At 39.0% G+C, this 19,440-nt stretch overlaps 1 protein-coding gene across 1 annotated transcript in view; it reads right to left on the bottom strand.

The window, feature by feature from the left end:
- Positions 1-1,840: 1,840 nt before the first annotated feature.
- LOC121167217 (uncharacterized protein C3orf26 homolog) overlaps positions 1,841-19,440 on the bottom strand; it is a gene marked incomplete at its 5' end in the record, with an annotated part of 31,301 nt that continues 13,701 nt past the window's right edge. Inside the window, 6 exon segments of the mRNA XM_040996616.1 lie at positions 1,841-2,140; positions 4,325-4,413; positions 7,882-7,969; positions 8,357-8,417; positions 13,953-14,055; positions 15,145-15,204. Of these exon segments, the coding sequence (XP_040852550.1) occupies positions 2,057-2,140; positions 4,325-4,413; positions 7,882-7,969; positions 8,357-8,417; positions 13,953-14,055; positions 15,145-15,204 (485 nt within the window).

The raw sequence follows: 19,440 nt of genomic DNA, 5'->3' as shown, positions 1-19,440 counted from the left end.
CCTAGGATTAAAGAGTCGAAAATAATTGGGTTATATTTAGCTATAGCTTTAATGGGATTTCATTCTCCAGTGGATTTTTAACTATTTTGTTCTTCAGTGGGTCTTTTTTCTTTAACCTTTTGGGTTCTAGTCAGGGTCCTAGAGAACAGATTCCATTCCTCCTTCCTTTGAGTTTATGTGTGTGACTTTCAACTTGTGGAGGTGCATGAACAGCAAGTTGTTGATGATGTGTGTGGGTGTGTGATTTGCAGGACTTTGAGTTTTTCAAAAGATTGTTTTTCTTCAAAGTCAGAGAGAGAGAGAGATATCTTCCATCCTCTGATTCACTCCTCAAATGGCCAAGGGCCAGGGCTGGAGTGGCCGAAGTCAAGAGCCAGGCATTCCTTACGGTTCTCCCAAGAGATTACCGGGGCCTGAACATGTGGGCCATCTTCCACTGCTTTCCAAGGTACACTGTCAGACAGCTAGGTTGAACGTTGAGCAGCTGGGACTTGAACTGGGGTCCATTTGGGATACAGGCACTGCAAGCAATGTTTTAACCCATTGTACCACAATGATGGTTGCAGGGATTTTGGTTTTCAGGAAAATAAACTTAAAATTTAGCAAAATTCAAAGGTAGAATTTTATGTGTCAGTAATGGCTTCTGAATTGCCAATGAAAAACGTGGTCTCTTGAGGTGAACATGAGACTTGGGCTTGACTTCTAGCTTTGCTACCTGAACTAGCAATGTCCCTTTAAATTTAAAAAAAATTTTTCATATTGATTACATAGTTGAGAATGATGCATGTGAGCTTCTGATTAGGATGGGGAGGATGGGGAGGGAAGGTGTGGGAGATAAATGTTTCAGTTCTTTTTTTCCCCTCTGTGTCCACAGGAAGGACAGGGGAGCCACTCCTTGCTGTCAAACTACATCAGACAGTCACTTGATGATGCCTTAGAGATCCCAATGTGGGGAAGAATGTTCCAAGGGTGTTATTTGAGTGGTTTTGATAGTTCTGAGATATCAGCTTCATTGCACCAGGGTTGAGAAAATCTTTCCAAGGTCTGTTGCTGACCAAGTCCACTTAAGTGTGTATCCACTGACCCAGGGACTTGCTGCAAAGCTTGGCCAGGAGAATTGTTCAACCTATTCTGTTTTCTGTCCTCTGACAAGGCACTTATGTCCCGACAGGAGACATCAAGAACAGGTCAAATGTGTCGTATTCTGGCAAAAGGGAGAACTGTCAACCATAGCAAGAAAACAATATAGGATACACATGGGTGTACTGAAAGTATGACGGTTATGAGAGGCCTGGAGACAGTGACAAAATGTCAGCATTTTGCAGAAACTTAGGAAACAGAACAACTAGTGACAATGTGGGGCCCAGTGGGAAAACTTTTGTTCACTCAGTTGTACCAAATTATATGACTTCTTTGTTTTGATAATTCTATTATGGTGTTATCAGATGTCAACGCTGGGGAAACCAGGTGAAGCGGACATAGGAATTTATACTGTTTTTGCAACTTTTCTGTGATTCTGAATTTTTTTCGAAATAACAGAAGGAAGGAGGAAGACAGCTGTAATTACACTTGTTTGTTTTTCATCAGTTTACAAAGCAGTACATACATCTGCGGCTCTTCATGCTGGAACCTGTGTCCCCTTCAAGCCTCAGAGCTCACAGCCCTGCTCCCGTGGACCGTCTCATGCACTTCCAAGCCATCCTGTGAACACCACTCTCACTTCCCACTCTCACAGAGGGCAGGACTGACCTCAGCTCCCCTCACTGCTCTTCTCCTCCTGCTCAGTTACCTCCCAGGCCAGCTGGCAACAGAAAAACTCAGTCTACTCAACAGAGATCAGAGACAAACCAATGACTCTTTATTTTACAAGGGAGCTGGCTAAAGCAGATTCAGCTCTGTCAATGAATCCCTGTCAGACATTCCCAGAACTGCATCTGGTTGTACAGTCAGCATAATAAAACAATAGCTGATATGTACTGAGGGCTTGCCATAACCAGAGTCATTCAGTAAGATGTGATCCCACGGTGAGAACTGCGATCTTTAGTAGGATCCAGGCTCAGAAAAGGCCCAACTTCAAAGATTCAGACTTGCATAGACTGAGTACTCCCATTTCCAGAAGTTCAAAAACCTCCTTTCTTATCTAAATGAAAGAAAAGGATAAAAGAAAAAAAAAAAGTTAAGCTCCAGACAAGACGGTCTTGGTGAGTCAGTTCAACCATCTGGCGACCTGGTCTTCACACAGCTGTTACCGCAGGAATCAGGGACAACAGTCCCAACTCACACTGGATTTGGAGATGAAACTGTTACATGAACAAAGAGAAGAGTTACATAAAACAGGACTTTTCTCTAAGTGTGCTTTTGTTTGCAGCCATTCAAAGTGAAGTAGTACACACAGGTATTTCAAGGACTTAAAAGTAACCCAGATTATAGGCAGTATGTGGGATAATAGCTCATAACAGAATTGATGAATTAAAAACAAAGAAATGGGTGACAAGTTCTTTTCAAATGTGGCTTCATGTGCCTGATCTCAAATTTGTTAAATAAGTTTTTAGTCAGGGGCAAAGTATATGAGAAAAAGACAGAAACAAACAGCATCTTAAACTGCTGATGCTGTTAACCAAAGGGCAGAATACATAAGCAGAATGCCAAAAGGGGTTTTAATTGAAATGAAAATTTAATTTTGTTTTTAAAATATTGTTTATCTTTATTTATTTTGTGGTAATATAGTACTTTTTTTAGAAAACAGTTTTCATAACTTGATAAATTATAGTTTTGTTTGTTAGCAGAGTTGCTCTTAATGTGTAAATAGACGACAAATGGTGTAAATAATTTTGTAAGAGGCTTCAAAATGTTTATATGTGGAAACATACCTACATGAAAAGCATAAATTGGTTGCTGTTTTGCTTCTTTTTCCCTCTTATTTTTGTATTGTGGTCATTTCCTATGCAAATAATGGAGCAAACAGCTGTATAGTTGTAGAATTTTTTGAGAGAATGAGATGTTTATATATTAACGACAATTTTTTTTGGAAAATAAAAAGTGCCTAAAAGATTCAAAAAAAAAAAAAAAGAAAGAAACAGACAGCATGTCTGTGTGTGTGTGTGTGTGTGTGCACATGGACCTGAGCAAATTATTTTTTAACCTTAGGTAATGTCTGATAGAATAGACTGATCTATTCCAATCAGGATTGGCCACTGCAAGGACATAGTTTTCTGTGTAAGTTAATTTAGCATGCATGGATGAGTTATTTACAAGCCTCTCCCATGGTTACTGTCATGATTTATTCCTTGTTGGTGTCTGGCATCCATGTTTATTACTGTGCAAACCCTTTTTTCCCCACTTTGTGGTATCAGGCCAGTTTGAAAAATTAGCCCCACTGATAGCATACTGGGTGGCAAAATCAACTTTTCACATGATGATAATGGATTGCTTTTTTTTCCTTATAACTATAAATATAAAGTGTGATGCTGTGCCCACAAAGGCATTTAATTATTCAATTCTAATCCACTGAGACACCAAAGGATTGCCCTAACCCAGCAAATGAAAGCGTCTTTCTAAATTATGTAAGCAGGTTTCTAAATATGCTGGTAATAAGGCAGTTCATGTCATGTCCTGGACCAAAGTGTACACGAGGTGTTTCCCATAAGTTTATGGAACATTTATATTAAAAACTATGCATGGATTTCAACTCTTTTGGTACCAAAATAAACATTTTCAATTTTAATTCAGTTATCTAAAAGTCGGAGAGCAAGAGACAGAGAGCTCTTCTACCCTACGGCGCATTCTCCAAATGCCCCCAGCAGCCAGCCCAGCGTAGGCCAACCATGAGGCTGGGTGCCTGGAACTCAGTCTGGGTCTCCCACACGGGTGGCAAGGACCCCACCTACTGGAGCCTTCTCCTGCTACCCCTCATGGTGCACTTGTGCAGGAAGTTAGGATGGAAGCTGCAGCTGGTACTTGAATCCAGGCAGTCTGCTATCTTCCTGATGGAAGGTGGGGTTGGGACTTGAACTGATATAGGATACAGGTATCCCTGCTGGCATCTTAGCCACTCTGTTAAGCTTTCTGAAGTATGCTGGTATAAGGGCAAAGATGAAAAACAGCTAAAGAGAAGGAAAAGTGCTAAGTCCCTCGGATTCTTTTCACAGTCCACCTGGAAAGGATGCATCTGGTTTTAGGGCAAAGTGCAGCCTTCATCACTGTCGCTACCTCTGACTTAGAAGATGGAGATCAACTCCTCACATCACAGACTTTGTTACTTTGCTTGAATTCAAGTTCACATGGAACAAAAGGTGATTAAAGGCAAAGCCCGGCTCCTCCATACCTCGGGAATGTCCATCATTCTCCTCAGCTTCTGGTCTCTCCAGTTCCAGTCAAAAACCAGGAACTTTAAGGGGTTTAAATTAAGGCCACCTGGAACACAGAGAGAGAGAGAGTCGTAGTGAAGATCTCACAATTCAAGCTCAAAGAAATGATTCTTTTTTTGTATTCTGATCACAATAAACTGGGGCAAAGTATATGAGAAAAAGCCTTCATTTGCCATCTTCTCCCCCAGAAGCTAGGCTGTGCATCTAAGTGCTGCCCCTGCTTGGTGGAAAACAAATGAGGCATTCTGAGACATGCTCTCCTTGCAGGCGCTGTGCTGCTTTGGAAGGAAGCATAAAGCTGCTCTTGCTAAAGTGTTCGCCTGCTAGCCTGAAATCACGGGGATAGGCTTCAGACCTGGCAGGGACATGATGAGCTATAGCTTGCATATAAGATGCTTTGGGGCTGTGAGGGCTGGAGGGAACCGCAGGGACTGCCTAGCCCTGAGTGTGTCATAGTCAGGTGCATGGTCAGCTCCTCTCCTGTTGTAAGCTAATACACGGCACCCCCAGAAAGCCAGACCTGAGGCCTTCCGGTACCTGCTGCTCCTCTCCTCTGCATTTCCTTGTGCAGTTTGCTCCCGCCCCAAGTCTTGTTCATACTTCTTATGCTTAACATATCTCTTTATTTAAAACTCTCCTGGAAAAATTAAAAACAGTAAACTGAAAAAGCAAATGAACTGAAAAAATCTTCCCTTAAAAATAACTTATGACTGATGGGAGAGCAAAGACATACAGCCCATCTGTACTGAAACAGGACATTGCATAATAATTATTTGGAAATGCAAACTATTTGATAAAAATAATTTTCCTTCTGTGATGTATTCCAGTAAAAACATCACAACACTAACACCCTGTTACTTGCAAATATGATCATTGCAGTATTATTTTTATTAGTAAAAGTTAGAAATAAATGTGCTGCCAAAATAGAATGCATAATGGAATACGAAAGAGCTATTATAATGAAAAATTAAACCTTTTCATGATAAAGTCATAAAGAATATTTTAGGGGCCAGTGTTGCAGTGTAGTGGGTTAAGGAGCTACCTAAGATGCCAACATCTTGTATGGGTCCCAACCAAGGTCCTATATGCTCCACTTCTGATCCATCTCCCTGCCACAATGATTTCCCTTAAATAATTTCCTGCTAAACTTATTTTTCCTCTCAAATTATTTCCAAAAATAGAAGAGAAGGAAATTCTTCCAAATTCATTCTATGAGTTTTTAAACCAAAACCATGCTAGGAAACAACACAAAAAGAAAGCTATAGGCCAATATCTTAGATGAATACAGATGCAAAAAGTCCTTAACAAAATACTAGTGAACTGAACCCAACAGCAAATACATTAAAAAGATCATTCACCATTATCAAGTCAGATTCATTTTGGGGTTATGGAGATGATTTAACATACACAAATCAGTAAATCTGATACACTAGATCAACAGAATGAAGAACAATGACCATATACACATTTCAGTAGATGCAGAAGAGTGATTTGATAACATTCAAACATTCCTTCAGGATAAAAGCTCTGAGCAGATTAGGTATAGAAGGAATATACTTCAGCATAAAAAAGGCCATATATAAAAAGACAAGCCAACACCTTACTGAATGGGAGAAAGCTGAAGGCTATATAAGATCTGGTACAAGACAAGGATTCCCCTTTTAACTGCTTGTATTCAGCATAGGGTTGGAATTCTTTAGTCACAGCAATTAGGCAAGAGAAAGAAATGGAGGGCCTTCACATTGGAAAGGAGGAAGTCAGACAGTCACTGTTTGCAGATTTCATGATTTTACTTCAGATCTGAGAGACTCCATTGCGAAGTTCTTAGAATTAATAAGCAAAGTCACCAAGCTGCAGGATACAAAGATAATGTATAAAAATTAGTAGCACTTTGCATAATGGTCTTTAGTTGGGACCATTTTAAAATAGGAAGGGAAGAGGAGCAGAGGGAGAGAGGAACTCCTATATCTACAAAGCTGATTAAAGGTAAATAATAAATATACTTGAATAATAGAGAAATGGAGGATACATTAAAAAATTAATAGTGCATTTTACATAGCAGTAGTGAATCCTGTGAAAAGGAAATCAAGAAAACAATACAACTTTCAAGAGAAAACAAAACAACCAACAACAATAAAAACCCTGGGAATAAAGTTAACCAAGGGGGAAAGATTTCTGAAATAAAGACTATAAACCATTGATGGAAGAAACTAGAAAAGACATAAAGAAATGGGAATACATCTTGTATTAAAATTTACATAAAACAGAAAATGTTTATAGATTTAGTGCAATCTCTGTGAAACATCCCAATGACATTTTTCATAGAACCATGTTGATTGTTTCCCTCACTGTTGTGTGTGAAACCAGAAGACCGCCAAGCAGCTAAAGTGATCCTGAGCAAAAAGCACAAAGCAGTATGTATTACACTGCCTGAGTTTAAGATATGTTACTGAGCTATAGTCATTGGCATGATATTGGTATAAAAAAGCAGATTCATAGACAAATGGAACAGGAGACTCCAGAGGTAAATCAACACAGTAAGCTGACCTTTGGCAAAGGTACTAGCAACATGCATTTGGAAAAGGAGAGTATTTTTAATGAACTGTGCTAGAAATTGAATATCCATGTTATGAGAATGAAACTAGAGTCCTATCTCTTACTACTTAAAAAATAAGTAGAAAATGGATTAAATATTTCAATGTGAAATTTAGAACGTTAAGAGTATTAAAACTTAGGGAAAAGCATTTCAGGACATTGGAATGGACAAGGATTTTCTGGATCACACCCTCAAAATCACAGCAAATAAAAGTAAAAACAGACAAATGGGATTCCACCAAACAAAAGCGCTTTCATCATGAAGGAAACAATACATTGAAGAGGCAATCTATGGAATGAGAGAAGACATATTCAAGTGGGCTTGCATATCCAGAATACATAAAAACTCAAGCAACTCAATATGAAACTATCCAGCTGAATTTGGGGACTAGATCTACACAGATAGTTCTCAAAGGAAGACATACAATTGGTCATGAGCTACAGACAAAGTGCTCAACATCACTAATAAGGGAAATACAAATCAAAATCATTATGAGTAGAACCTCAGATTTATGAGATTGGCTATGCTCTCTATAGACACTGAATCTCTAATGTTTTACATTACACTCCTTCACCAGAACAGGAATCCTGAGGAGCCAAGATTCAGTTAAATGAACGGGAAATGGTCAACACATTCAACTCCACTATCTCAAGAGGCTTTCAGCAACTGGAGTGTGAGGGTGTGTAGGTGGGCATGCACACTTCAGCTAGCCAATGCTGTTATCATTCCCTATTACATTGTAAGCTTGCTGGCCAGCTTTGGAGACTGAAGGCTAAGTTTCTACATCCTGAATTAATACAAAGATCTGGATCTGTAAACCTCAAATGTGGCTTCCCAGGTTCACGCTGAGTAACGCAAACTATCCGGGTAGGAGAGTCACTGGCTTTTTTTTTTTTTTTTTTTTTTAAAAAAACAAACCTTGTTTAACGAGTTCTTTAATTCTCCCTGGAGTTCCGACACCTAGATGTACCACACGCTTCTCCAGCAACTTTATTTGTTCCTGGACCTAAGAGAAGGGAAGAGGAGTTATTAAGCTTGTGCAATTGCAGCTCAAAATGGGGCTCCCCTTGTTTATGGTCAACTTTCAGAGAAAAAACAACCATCTCTTCAGAAAAACTGGTAAATCCTCAAGACCCCGTGAGTCAATGCTCGGCCTTAAATAGCAGCAGGGCATGGTGGTACAGGCACTGCTGTGGGGAAGGGGGTACAAGGATGGAGGCACGGGGTTCAAAGAAAACCAGAATGGTTGCTAATAAAGGTCACACAAGGAAGGTACCAAAGAAATCACTTGCTAGATGGAGTAGGAGAACTTGAAGGGAAAAAGCTGAAGGTTTGGTAGGGGCCTTTAGGGACCCCTTCCGTCTCCACCAGGACCCCCCAGAACCTTGCTTACCTTTATGTGTTTTGCAAATAATTTCATAACTTTGCTGTCTCCTTTAAATGCTGTCATTGACCTAATGAAAAGTAATGATGAATACATAAGAAAACTCATTCCAGCCACACTGACTACTTTATCATGTCTTGCTTTACTCAAAGAAAGTAAGCAAATGTATGTATATTTCCACATACACAGAAAATTCCGAGATATTTAAAATAGTCCATCTCTGAAAGGAAAGTAGGTTTACTTTTATTGTGACATCTATCTGTATGCCTGATATATAAAGTTAGCCTATGTTTGCTTCCTTGATTATTAAAATACTCAGATCTACTCTTCATTTATAGAAATACAGAATATGTAAAAATATATAAATTCCATGTATCTTAAAAATAATTCATTGATTATGGCCTCGTACAGGGGCTCAGCCCAGTCACTGTGATGTGAGACTATGGGCCCAGTTCTGATTTTTAGAGAAGCCAGAAATCTAGATTATTATATGCTATCTGACTTTATTTTTTATTTATTTATCTTCATTTTATTTGAAAGAGAAGGGAAGGAGAGAGAGAGAGAGAGAGTAAATGAGAATATTTCTCCCATCTGTTGGTTCACTCCATAAGTACCCTTGATATCTGGGGCTGGGCCAGGCTGAAGCCAGGAGTTAATAAAAGTGTCATCTGGGTCTCCTATGCGGATGACAGAGACCCACTTACTCAAGCCATCGTTTGCTGTGCATTAGAAGGCAGTTAGAATTGAAAGTAAAGCCAGGATTTGAATCCAGGCACTTCAAATGAGATATGGGTGTCCAAAGGAAGATCCTAACTGCTGTGCTGGATGCCTACCTCATACACTAATTGCAAATATAGGCAACAGAGTTCAATTTTTTAGGCACAAAATATTTGTGGGGTAGACTTAACCTCTGAGTGGCTTCCTTACAGGACAGATAGTTCATTTCTTTTCTAGATGCTCAATAATTTGGATCTAACTCAATCCAGAGTTGAAGCATCATTGATCATGACCACAATGACCGGTGTCTTACGAGATTGCTTTCATATCACTTTGGAGCCATTCTCAGCTTGTACCAATGGCTGCTCAGTAAACAACAGTGTTATGCCATTTGTCTTTTTTTTTTTTTTTTTTTTTTGCTTTGTTTTGCAATGTTTTTACTTACTTTTGAGGGAGAAAGTGCTATCTTCCATCTGCTAGTTCACTCCCAAAATGTCTGCTATGACTGGGACTGGATCAGGCAAAACCCAGGAGCCAGAACTCCATTTGGGTCTCCCACCTGGGTGGCAGGGCCCCAGACACTTGGGCCATCTTATTCTGCTTTCCCAGGTTCTTTGGCAGGGAGCTTGATCTGAAGTGCAGCAACTAGGACTCAAACTGGTGCTCTCATGGGATGCTGTTGTCACAAGCAGCTCTACAATGCTGGCCCCTGTTGATCATTTCTTTATGTAGAAACACTGAGGGTGATGCCAGGAGGTTATAGTGGGAAAGCTCTATTTTTCAGAGATATTCATCCCTTCCCTCTTTCTCTAAACTTACAGAATGCCACTAATCTGGTAACTGCTAACGTATTTCAGCCCATCTTGGCTACTGGAAAATGTGGGCCCGTGGTATCTGGGGCTACGTGTACAGCTGAAGAGGGTTTTATGAAGGTCATCTTGAGCACCATTCCTAGGTGGTTTCATTCAATTCAATTTTATCTTCTAAAATTAGCTTATGTTCTTAGCATTTTGGTTCTATGTATGTTTGGAATTCACTGCGATTAATTTGGAACATATATTTACTAGGTGATAACAAAATCGGATTAGTTGGTATTTCTATATCTGTAAGCATTAAGAAAAAAAGTAAAACTTTTGGTTAGCACTCTACCTGATTTTCCTGACCATTTTTTTTTGTTTATTTCCATTTCCCCATCTGTTTTTTATTTATCACCCATTTTCCATGAATGATGATCAAATTGGATTATGTAGTATTTCCATCTCAAACATTTTTTTCCAACTTTTGGTTAACATTCTTCATGTGATATTTGTTTCTTTTTTGTTTCCTTTTTTCACCACCTGTTTTCAATTTATTGTATACATTTCTTTATATCACCAGCAATTCTGTTTTGTGAAGAAGTGGTTATAAGTGAAAACATGATGTTTTAATTTATATTGAAGGGTAGAATTAACTTGGGAATATTACTTTCCTTTATTTACCATTATTATATTTTGAGCAATATTATTTATCAGTGGAAGCATAAAACTTTGCAAAATAGTTAATAATGCTATGTAAGTTTTGTAACAAGCTTTTCCTATAGTATGATGAACTAGAAAGACAATTTAAGTCATGACTGTTAAGAGAACAGACATCTTTAGCAAAGTCAGAATTATTATTTTTTTCCTAAGATTTATTGATTGATTTTTTTAAAAAGATTTATTTTATTATATTTTTATTAGAAAGGCAGATATATAGAGAGGAGAGACAGAGCTTCCATCCGATGATTCACTCCCCAACTGAGCGCAACTGTCGATGCTATGCCGATCTGAAGCCAGGAGCCTCTTCTGGGTCTCCCACGTGGGTGCAGGGTCCCAAAGCTTTGGGCCATCCTCGACTGCTTTCCCTGGCCACAGGCGGGGAGCTGGATGGGAAGCGGGGCTGCCAGGATAGAACCGGCGCCCATATGGGATCCCGGGGCGTGCAAGGCGAGGACCTTAACCACTGAGCCACCGTGCCGGGCCCTTGATTGATTTTGAAAGGCCGAGTTACACAGAGAATAGGAGAGACAGATAAAGAGATCTTCCATTTACTGCTTCACTACCTAAATGGTAACAATGACAAGTACTGGACTAGGCCAAAGCCAGGAGCCAAGAGCTTTATCCAAATATGTCACACAGGTAGCATGGCCCAAACACTTGAGCCATCTTCTGTTGTTTTTCCCAGGCCATTAGCAAAGGAATTGGGATCAGAAGTGGAGCAGTTGGTCCTGATGTGATGGCCTAGTAGCTTAAGTCCTTGCCTTGCATGCGCCAGGATCCCATATGGGGACTGCTTTGTGTTCCAGCTGCTCCGCTTCCCATCCAGCTCCCTGCCTGTGGCCTGGGAAAGCAGCAGAGGACGACCCAAAGCCTTGGGACCCTGTACACATTTGGGAGGCCCAGAAGAAATCCTGGCTCCTGCCTTTGGATCAATTCAGCTCTGGCCTTTGTGGCCACTTGGGAAGTAAACCAGCAGTAGATCTTTCTCTCTGTCTCCCCTCTAGATCTGCCTTTTCAATAAAAATAATAAATAATTGTAAGAAAACAAAAAAGGAAAGAAAAGAAATGGAGCAGTCTGGACACAAACCAGCATCCATACGGGATTCTGCTGTGGGCAGCAGTGGCCTTACCCACTGCACCACAATGCCGGCCCCCCAAAAGTTAAATTTATTAAACATTAGTCTTTATGAATAGGGCTCTTTATGCCTGCTCAGAAATCGCCTTTTGCAAATCACCTAACCCTTAAATAGATCATAATATTATTGGGGACACAGAAAAATATGATTCTGGTAAAGTGTGACAACACAGTGCTTTTGTGCCACTCAGAAAGAAATTTATGTACAAAGCTCAAATCAATTCAGAAAGAAATTTATGTACAAAGCTCAAATCAATTTGACAGTTTGTGTTTACGAGGCCACCTCCAGGTCAGGCTCTTTGGCATTACTGCTTGAGTCTGACATGAGTTCTGTGGTGGCAGTTTCTAAGGCAGTGAGAAGTCACTAGGATTGTGTCTGACTTTAGGAGCAGCGAGCCTAGCTGCCCAGAAGTTCAAGGTTTGGAAATCAGTCATGCTGGAATAGAATTGAGAGTGGAAAGAAACGCTCATTTTGTTGGGAGGCTATTCGTTACAATTTAAAGTGTATGCTAGGGTTGGGGAAGGAGGTTTTGTAGGACTATGGAAATTTAACAACAGCTCTCCTAAATTTCTGATTAGATTAGTTTGTTCAGCAAAACATCTGAGTGCCTGCCTATTGTCTAAGTTAGCACCTTGGTCTGTTTGATCACGTTCATTTTGCTGTTTGACTTGGATTTTCCTGTTTTGTCTTATATCTGACCCAGAGCCTGGGCTAGCCCCAGTTAAGCCCCATCTTACTCTGAGAGCTCTTCAATGAAATGTGAATGTTAGCTTCAACTCAATGGAAGTGTTTTTGTTGATTCTACAGAAATAAAACAAATGAGAAAGAATGTGGAACGCTCTTAACAAATCACTGACAAATTATCTTTAGAACATAATTTTGACATTTAAAATTTTGATCCATTCGGAATTTATCTTGGAGTAAGAAGTGAAATGAGTTCATTTTTTCCCCCAGGTGGTTACCCCATTGTTGTTATCCTATTTATTAAAGAATCCATCTTTCTGAACTGATTTCTGATTCATCACCTGAAGCATAGGCTACGTTTTCATATGTATTGGGGTCTATATGACCTTTCATTTCTGTTGCACTCATCTGATCTTGTCCGTCACACATGTGCCAGCTGTACACACTTGTAACCCGAGAATAGTATCTGCTTATTACATTCCTTTTTCAGACTTTTCCTGCCTAGTTTTAGTTGTGCATTTTCCCATATGAATTTAGAGTTAGTTTATCTAGATTTAAAAAATAATTTAAAAATACTGGGTATTTATAAAATTTGTAGATTATCCAAAGCAGAGATCTTTTCTCCATTGAGTTATCCTACTTAAGGTACACATTTCTGTTGGTTCAGTATTTTTGTTTCTCTTATGTGATGTTTTATATAGAGTTTTGTCACTTAACTCTGAGAAGGTAGAAAGATCTTCCATTTTCCCTTGTTACTGGCAGCTTTAGATTGGTCTCTCTGCTTTTACCCTCACTCTCCGCAATGTACAATCCCCACACAGCAGCCAAAGCAATCTTTTCAAATGGGGGTTCAGGTCATTGGACTCTTCTACTCAGAATGGGTGTCTCATGTTAGTCTTGTGTTTACCAATCTCTTTACAAGGATGCTCTCCATCTGGTCACTTTGTTCAAGTCCCTCCTCAATGCTATCTCTTTAGAGAAGATTTTTTAAACTAGCCCACATCTACTCTGTCCCCTAGCCTTGCTTTTTTTGTCTTTACATAGTTTAGCACTATACCTGACATTTATAATGTGTATTCATAGATGCTGTTTGTGATGCTCGACTTACAATATGATCTGCCTTAAATGTGTCCAGAACAGTTACAGAGGGCTTCTAAATATTCATTGAAAATGCAAAGCATCTTTTAATTTCACTTTCTCACATTTTCTGAAGTGCCTTTGTATACAGGGTTACAGTTATGCAGAATCACTCAATACAAAGCCTGTTTCATAATAACGTATTGAATATATCATGTGGCTTAACATATAGCTCCTCCTAAATGCATATTGCTTTTACATCATCCTAAACTAAACAAGTCCATTAGTCATTAATTGTTGGAGATCATCTGTACGTGTTTGTTATCTGTCCCCTCCACTGATTATAAATTCCATGAGGCTAGGGGCTCTGTCTGTTTTGTTCATTGATATCTCCGATACAATGGAACATGCCAGCTTGGCATGTATTAGTTACTCAGAAAACGTTTACAACACAGAACAGGTGACACCTCTAACCTAATGAGCTCCAGGGTGCGGATGGCAGAGCTGCAGATGATCAGCATTAGGACGGATTTCTTCTCACTGTGGTTTTTCCGAAGTTTTACCCACTTAGGACAAACTGAAAAAAAAAAAAAAAGACCATCAAAGAAAGTACTCTAAATATAGCAAAATAGTGCCCTAAGAGTTGAGTGTTCTTTAGTTATTTCTTTGTTAGTATTTAAATTAAATATATAATTCTATTTTAATTATAATTCTGTTATCAGGTTATTTTAGATACTAGAATTGAAATGAAATACCATTAATCTACAACAGAAAATATATACCAAGTCAAGTATCTAAAGGTGACTACTTTTAAAACCAAGTAAAAAGAATGGAATAATACATTTTCTATATTTTAATTTATATTTCATGCTTGAATGGAATAGGAAAAGAGTTTTGATTCAATAATGTTAAATTTCAAGATACTCAGCATAAAATATAAAGTAGAACTGACATTTATATGATAGCAAACATTATGCTTAATGCTTTACATATATCTTCCCTTCCAGTTTCATAATCCAGTGAACTTTATTTTATCATTATGTAGATTTACTATTGCAGAATTAGATGCTGAGAAAAGTTTATGAACTCAGGTGTGTCATCAAAATTAGTTATAGTCTGACAGAAAAATGTTGATTTCTACATCGAAATATTTCACTGCTGGCCACAAATAATTCACCACTTGGCATGAAAAAATCTAGTTATTTTTGGTTATACACTGCACAAATCAATTTAGATTGACCATGTGAATTTCAGAATATCAAAGCTGGAACAGAGACCACATAGTCCAACTTCTTTGTTAGTTCAGAATTAGTTCAGATAACTAATTCAAGTACAGCAGAGTACTCAGTAACTTATCCCAGTTGAAACAGAAAATTAAGAAAGAGCCTGAAGTACAGCACTATTCTCTAGATTTGTAGATGAATGTTTCTGATGTGTTGTAAAACAAAAATACCACCAAGACACAACCCCCAAAGTCACAGCAAAAACAAGAAAAAATTAAATTATGAGCCAATATTAACACAGACTTAAAAACATTGTTCCATTTAAAAATCCATTTGAAGTGGAAACATTTGAAAGTAAATTTAAAAGTTTTAATTTTAAAGAAACAGACCTTGTTGTTATAACACATTGAAAAAAGTTTTTCAAAAAATTGGAGTTTACTTACTTTCTTTTAGGTATGATGAAAGACTGTGAGTCAGATCATTGGCCTTGAGGAAACAAGAATCTAGAAACATGAGAAATATATTTTTGTAGTCATTTTTGCAAATTTATACACAATCAAGATAAATTCAACGTGAATGAAGGATTGCTGAATAAATTGGTGAACTGAAGACTCAATATATTATGGTATCATCTAATAATTTAAATAATAGCAACACTGAAGCTGCCAATCATTTTAGAGTAGTGAAATACAGAAATTGGTTATGTCATTCAATGAACAAACTAAACACCTTTATTTTTCAAATTCACAGATTGGCAATAGGCAAAGCAATACGACTAACACATTTATAGAAACAAGGTTAAACCTACTAGTGATTAAAGAAGTGCAAATTAGTACAATAATGAGATAACATATACTTATTGTGATGGCAAGTGTCAGAAAGATGTACAGTGATATTGGGAATGTAAAGTGATGAGAGTGGGTGTGTAAATTGGTAATAGGAATTCTGGAAAGTAGTAATATTAAAATGGATGTACCCTATGACTCCATAATTTAATTTCTTAGTAAATAATGGAAGGACATTCTTGCGCAGTCTTTACAGATGTATACATAAGGGTATTTATCCTGGCTTCATTTGTCACACCAGGATGCAGGAAACAAGCCAGGGGTCTGTAACTGAACAAATGAATGAGTAATTTGTGGTAGATGCAAATGCAAGACCTCTATGTAGCATTTAGGAGCAATGAACTAGATGTGCATAAAATTACACAGGCAGATCTAGAAGTGTCTGATGAAGAAAAGAATGAGGAGATCAGCGCATCACTTAGAACACATTTTAAAATAGATATACATACGCAGCATGACAAATTTTACAAGAATGCCCACACATTTTAAAGTGTGAATTAATAGAATACCTATGAGGAAGGAAAAATAGAGCATGAATTGGAGAAAAATGGGAAGAATTTATTGAAATACAATAGAACAGCATAAAAGGAAACACATTAAAAGGAAAAAGGGGTCTTGCCAATCAATATGACCATGATTTTTAGTGACTATTTGGTATCAACTGTGAGCAGTGGTGAAGACACCACCTGGGATGCCCACAATCAAGTCCCACCACATTCCTGGTTCCACCTTCCTGTTGATGCGCACCCTAGGAGGCAGCAAGTGATAGTTTGAGTACTGCCATCCTTGTGGAAGACCTGGCCAGACTTACAGTCCCCCGCTTTCAGCCTGGCCCTGCATTTGGGGAGTAAACCCGCAGGTGGGCGATCACTATCAGTTACTCTCAAATAAACTGAAAATGAAAAATTGTAAAAATTTAAAAATGAAAAACATCTAGGGTATCAGGATACTTTGTTACATAAGGAAAAATTTGTTCAAAAGCCAACATACTAAGTAGCAAACTTAACATATAAGCAACATGAAGTAGTACACTTCTAAATTAAATGCAATTTGATTATGTAGGTGATTCACTTCACTGCTGCTTCTTGAACTCCTTATGGGAGCTTTGATGGCATTTCAGATTGCAATTTCTCAAGCCTGTATATGATCAGATTCACCTGAAGAGCTTTATAAACAACACAGATCTTGGGATGGACTCTCTTTTGCACAATGAGTCAGAATCACTTGTGAGTGGGCTTGTGGATCTGCTTTTGAAAGAGGTTCCTGGGTAATCGGACTGCTTCTAAGCCTACTGGCATTTTCAGGAACCACTGATCTAAACCACACGGCAGCTCTCAGGAGTCAGCAGAGAGGTTAATTAGCTCCAGATGACTCTGGCCTCAAACCCTAATTAAGTAAGTGGCCATGTGCATGATATTAACAATGTGCAGTGCACAATATTAATTGAAAAGACTGTTCCTGCCCTACAGACACAAACAAATCAAAACCAAGTTACACTCTCCACTAAACAGGAACAATATTTTAGTATTTATATCCATTACACATGTATGTATATGTAACTATATATGTAACTTTTTGAGCCCATTCACTTAACTCACATAGCTGACTGCCTCTGTCCTTGATCTCATCAGTGTATGACCAGGGCCTTTCCGCCTGTACCTTCCTATGATGCCTCAGTTGATCATGTTTCACAATGCCCTCCTTTCTTAACTGAGAATACAAATCTGTTCTTCAAATCTGCTATAATAGTATTTCCATATACTTTCCTTCTTCCTTCAACTAATGGCCACACATTCTCATTTAACTGTACTAATGAGTCCCCTTCCACCCCCAAAAAGTCCACAGGGCCCAGCACTTTATGACTAAATCCTCGTTTTGCAAGTACTGGGATCCCATACGGGAACTGGTTCATGTCCTGGCTGCTCCACTTCACATCCAGCTCCTGCTTGTGGCCTGGGAAAGCAGTCAAGGATGGCCCAAAGCCTTGGGACCCTGCACCCACATGGGAGACCCAAGGGAGGCTCCTGGCTTTGGATTGGCTCAGCTCTGGCCATTGTGGCCACTTGGATAGTGAACCAGTAGATGGAAGATCTTTCTGCCTCTCCTTCTCTCTGTAGAGCTGATAAATCTTTAAAAAAAAAAAAAAAACAAAAAAACACCACAACACAAACTCACTAACGAATGCAAATGGCTTTTTTCTTTTAAAGATTTATTTATTTATTTATTGGGAAGGCAGGTATACAGAGAGGAGCAGATACAGAGAGGAGAGACAGAGAGGAAGATCTTCCGTCCGATGGTTCACTCCCCAAGTGACCACAATGGCTGGAGCTGAGCCAATCCGAAGTCAGGAGCCAGGAGCTCTTCCAGGTCTCCCATGCGGGTGCAAGGTCCCAAGGCTTTGGGCAGTCCTCGACTGCTTTCCCAGGCCACAAACAGGGAGCAGGATGGGAAGCAGGGCCGCCAGGATTAGAACCGGCGCCCATATGGGATTCCGGAGCTTGCAAGGTGAGGATTTTAACCACTATGCTATCGTCCCGGGCCGGCAAATGGCTTCTTAAAGGTTGTTATGACCTTGAAGTCTCTAGTTCTAGAGAAATCAAGGTTTACAATGTTCCACAAGGTTATAGAGTAATGGTGCTCCAATCAACTCACAACTCGACTAAGTTGAAGGTTATGCCCTAACACAATTGATCACTGAGTTACAATCAACCCCAATCTTCAGCTAAAAAGAGGAATCACCCATTGTGGTCTTTGATTCCTGTGACAGTGAAGTGAGGGCATGCCTGCCACACTGGTATACCGAGGGGAATATTTTCCAACTGCCCTGGGACGCGTCTGAGCTCAGTGAGCTTCAAACTCCAGCCCTTGCTCATGTGAAAATGAACCCTTTCAATTCCCTACAGGTCAGTTTTTTGTTTTTGTTTTTGTTTTTTTAAAGAAACAGGTATTCATGGCTTACAGTCCAATATATGCACTTCTTAAAAAAAAAAGGAAAGAATATCACAAAAGAATTATAAAAATCCAGGGAACCAACTGCTTTACAGCTTCTCAAGCTTCCAGAAAGCATAACTTTGTAATGGAAAAAGGAAATCAAATTACCTTTAACTTTTTCCAAGAAGAGTATTTGACACCCATTGCTTATAAAGAGGTCATCTGAAGCAGCAGTACCCAAACTGGTTATAGTTTGATTTTACAACATCATCTATTTTCTGCAAATCTTGCTAAAAACTTACAGGATATAATTTTGAGACTGATTGAAGTCAGTTGTTTAAAAGATCTTTTAACTTAATTACAAATACTCTGAGGCAACAGATCTCAAAGTATAGCAGTTTTAAAAATCGCCTATGTAAGGTGTCACCCTTGTTAAAAAAATGCTGATTTTGTTCCTGTTATTGGTTTATTTGAAAAAGTCTGGGCTATGATGCAAGCCACTTCTCTGAAAAGAAAACTATAGCTAGTAAGCCATGTTAAACGCAACCAAACCTAGGTAGTCATTAAGACTGAAGTCCTTGTCTATAAAGTAAATCAAATTTTGCATTCAAAAAATTTCTATTTGAAAGTATTATAGAGAAAATGAGATTGTCCGCCTTTTGGTTCATCCCCAGACTGCCCAAACTGACAGAGCTGAGCCAGGCTGAAGCCAGGAGCTTTGTTCATGTTTCCCATGTGGGCAGTAGGGCCTTTTCTGTTGCTTTTCCTAGGCCACTAGCATTCAGCTGGAGTGGAAATCAGGAGTGGAGCAGCTGGGAGACTAATCAGCATCCACATTAAATACTGGCAGTTGTAGGCCTTGGTTTTACCAACAGCCATGCCATAATGTCAGCTCTCATAAGTATATGAGAGAGGTGGGGGGTAGGAGGTGGGAGAGGGAGACAGAGATCTCTTATTACCTGG

The sequence above is a fragment of the Ochotona curzoniae genome, unplaced genomic scaffold (genome assembly GCF_017591425.1).
Source record: "Ochotona curzoniae isolate NIBS_2020 unplaced genomic scaffold, NIBS_Ocur_1.0 patch349, whole genome shotgun sequence".
Lineage (NCBI taxonomy): Eukaryota > Metazoa > Chordata > Mammalia > Lagomorpha > Ochotonidae > Ochotona > Ochotona curzoniae.
Note: the sequence above shows the minus strand (reverse complement) of the source record. Positions and strands in the feature narration are given on the sequence as shown.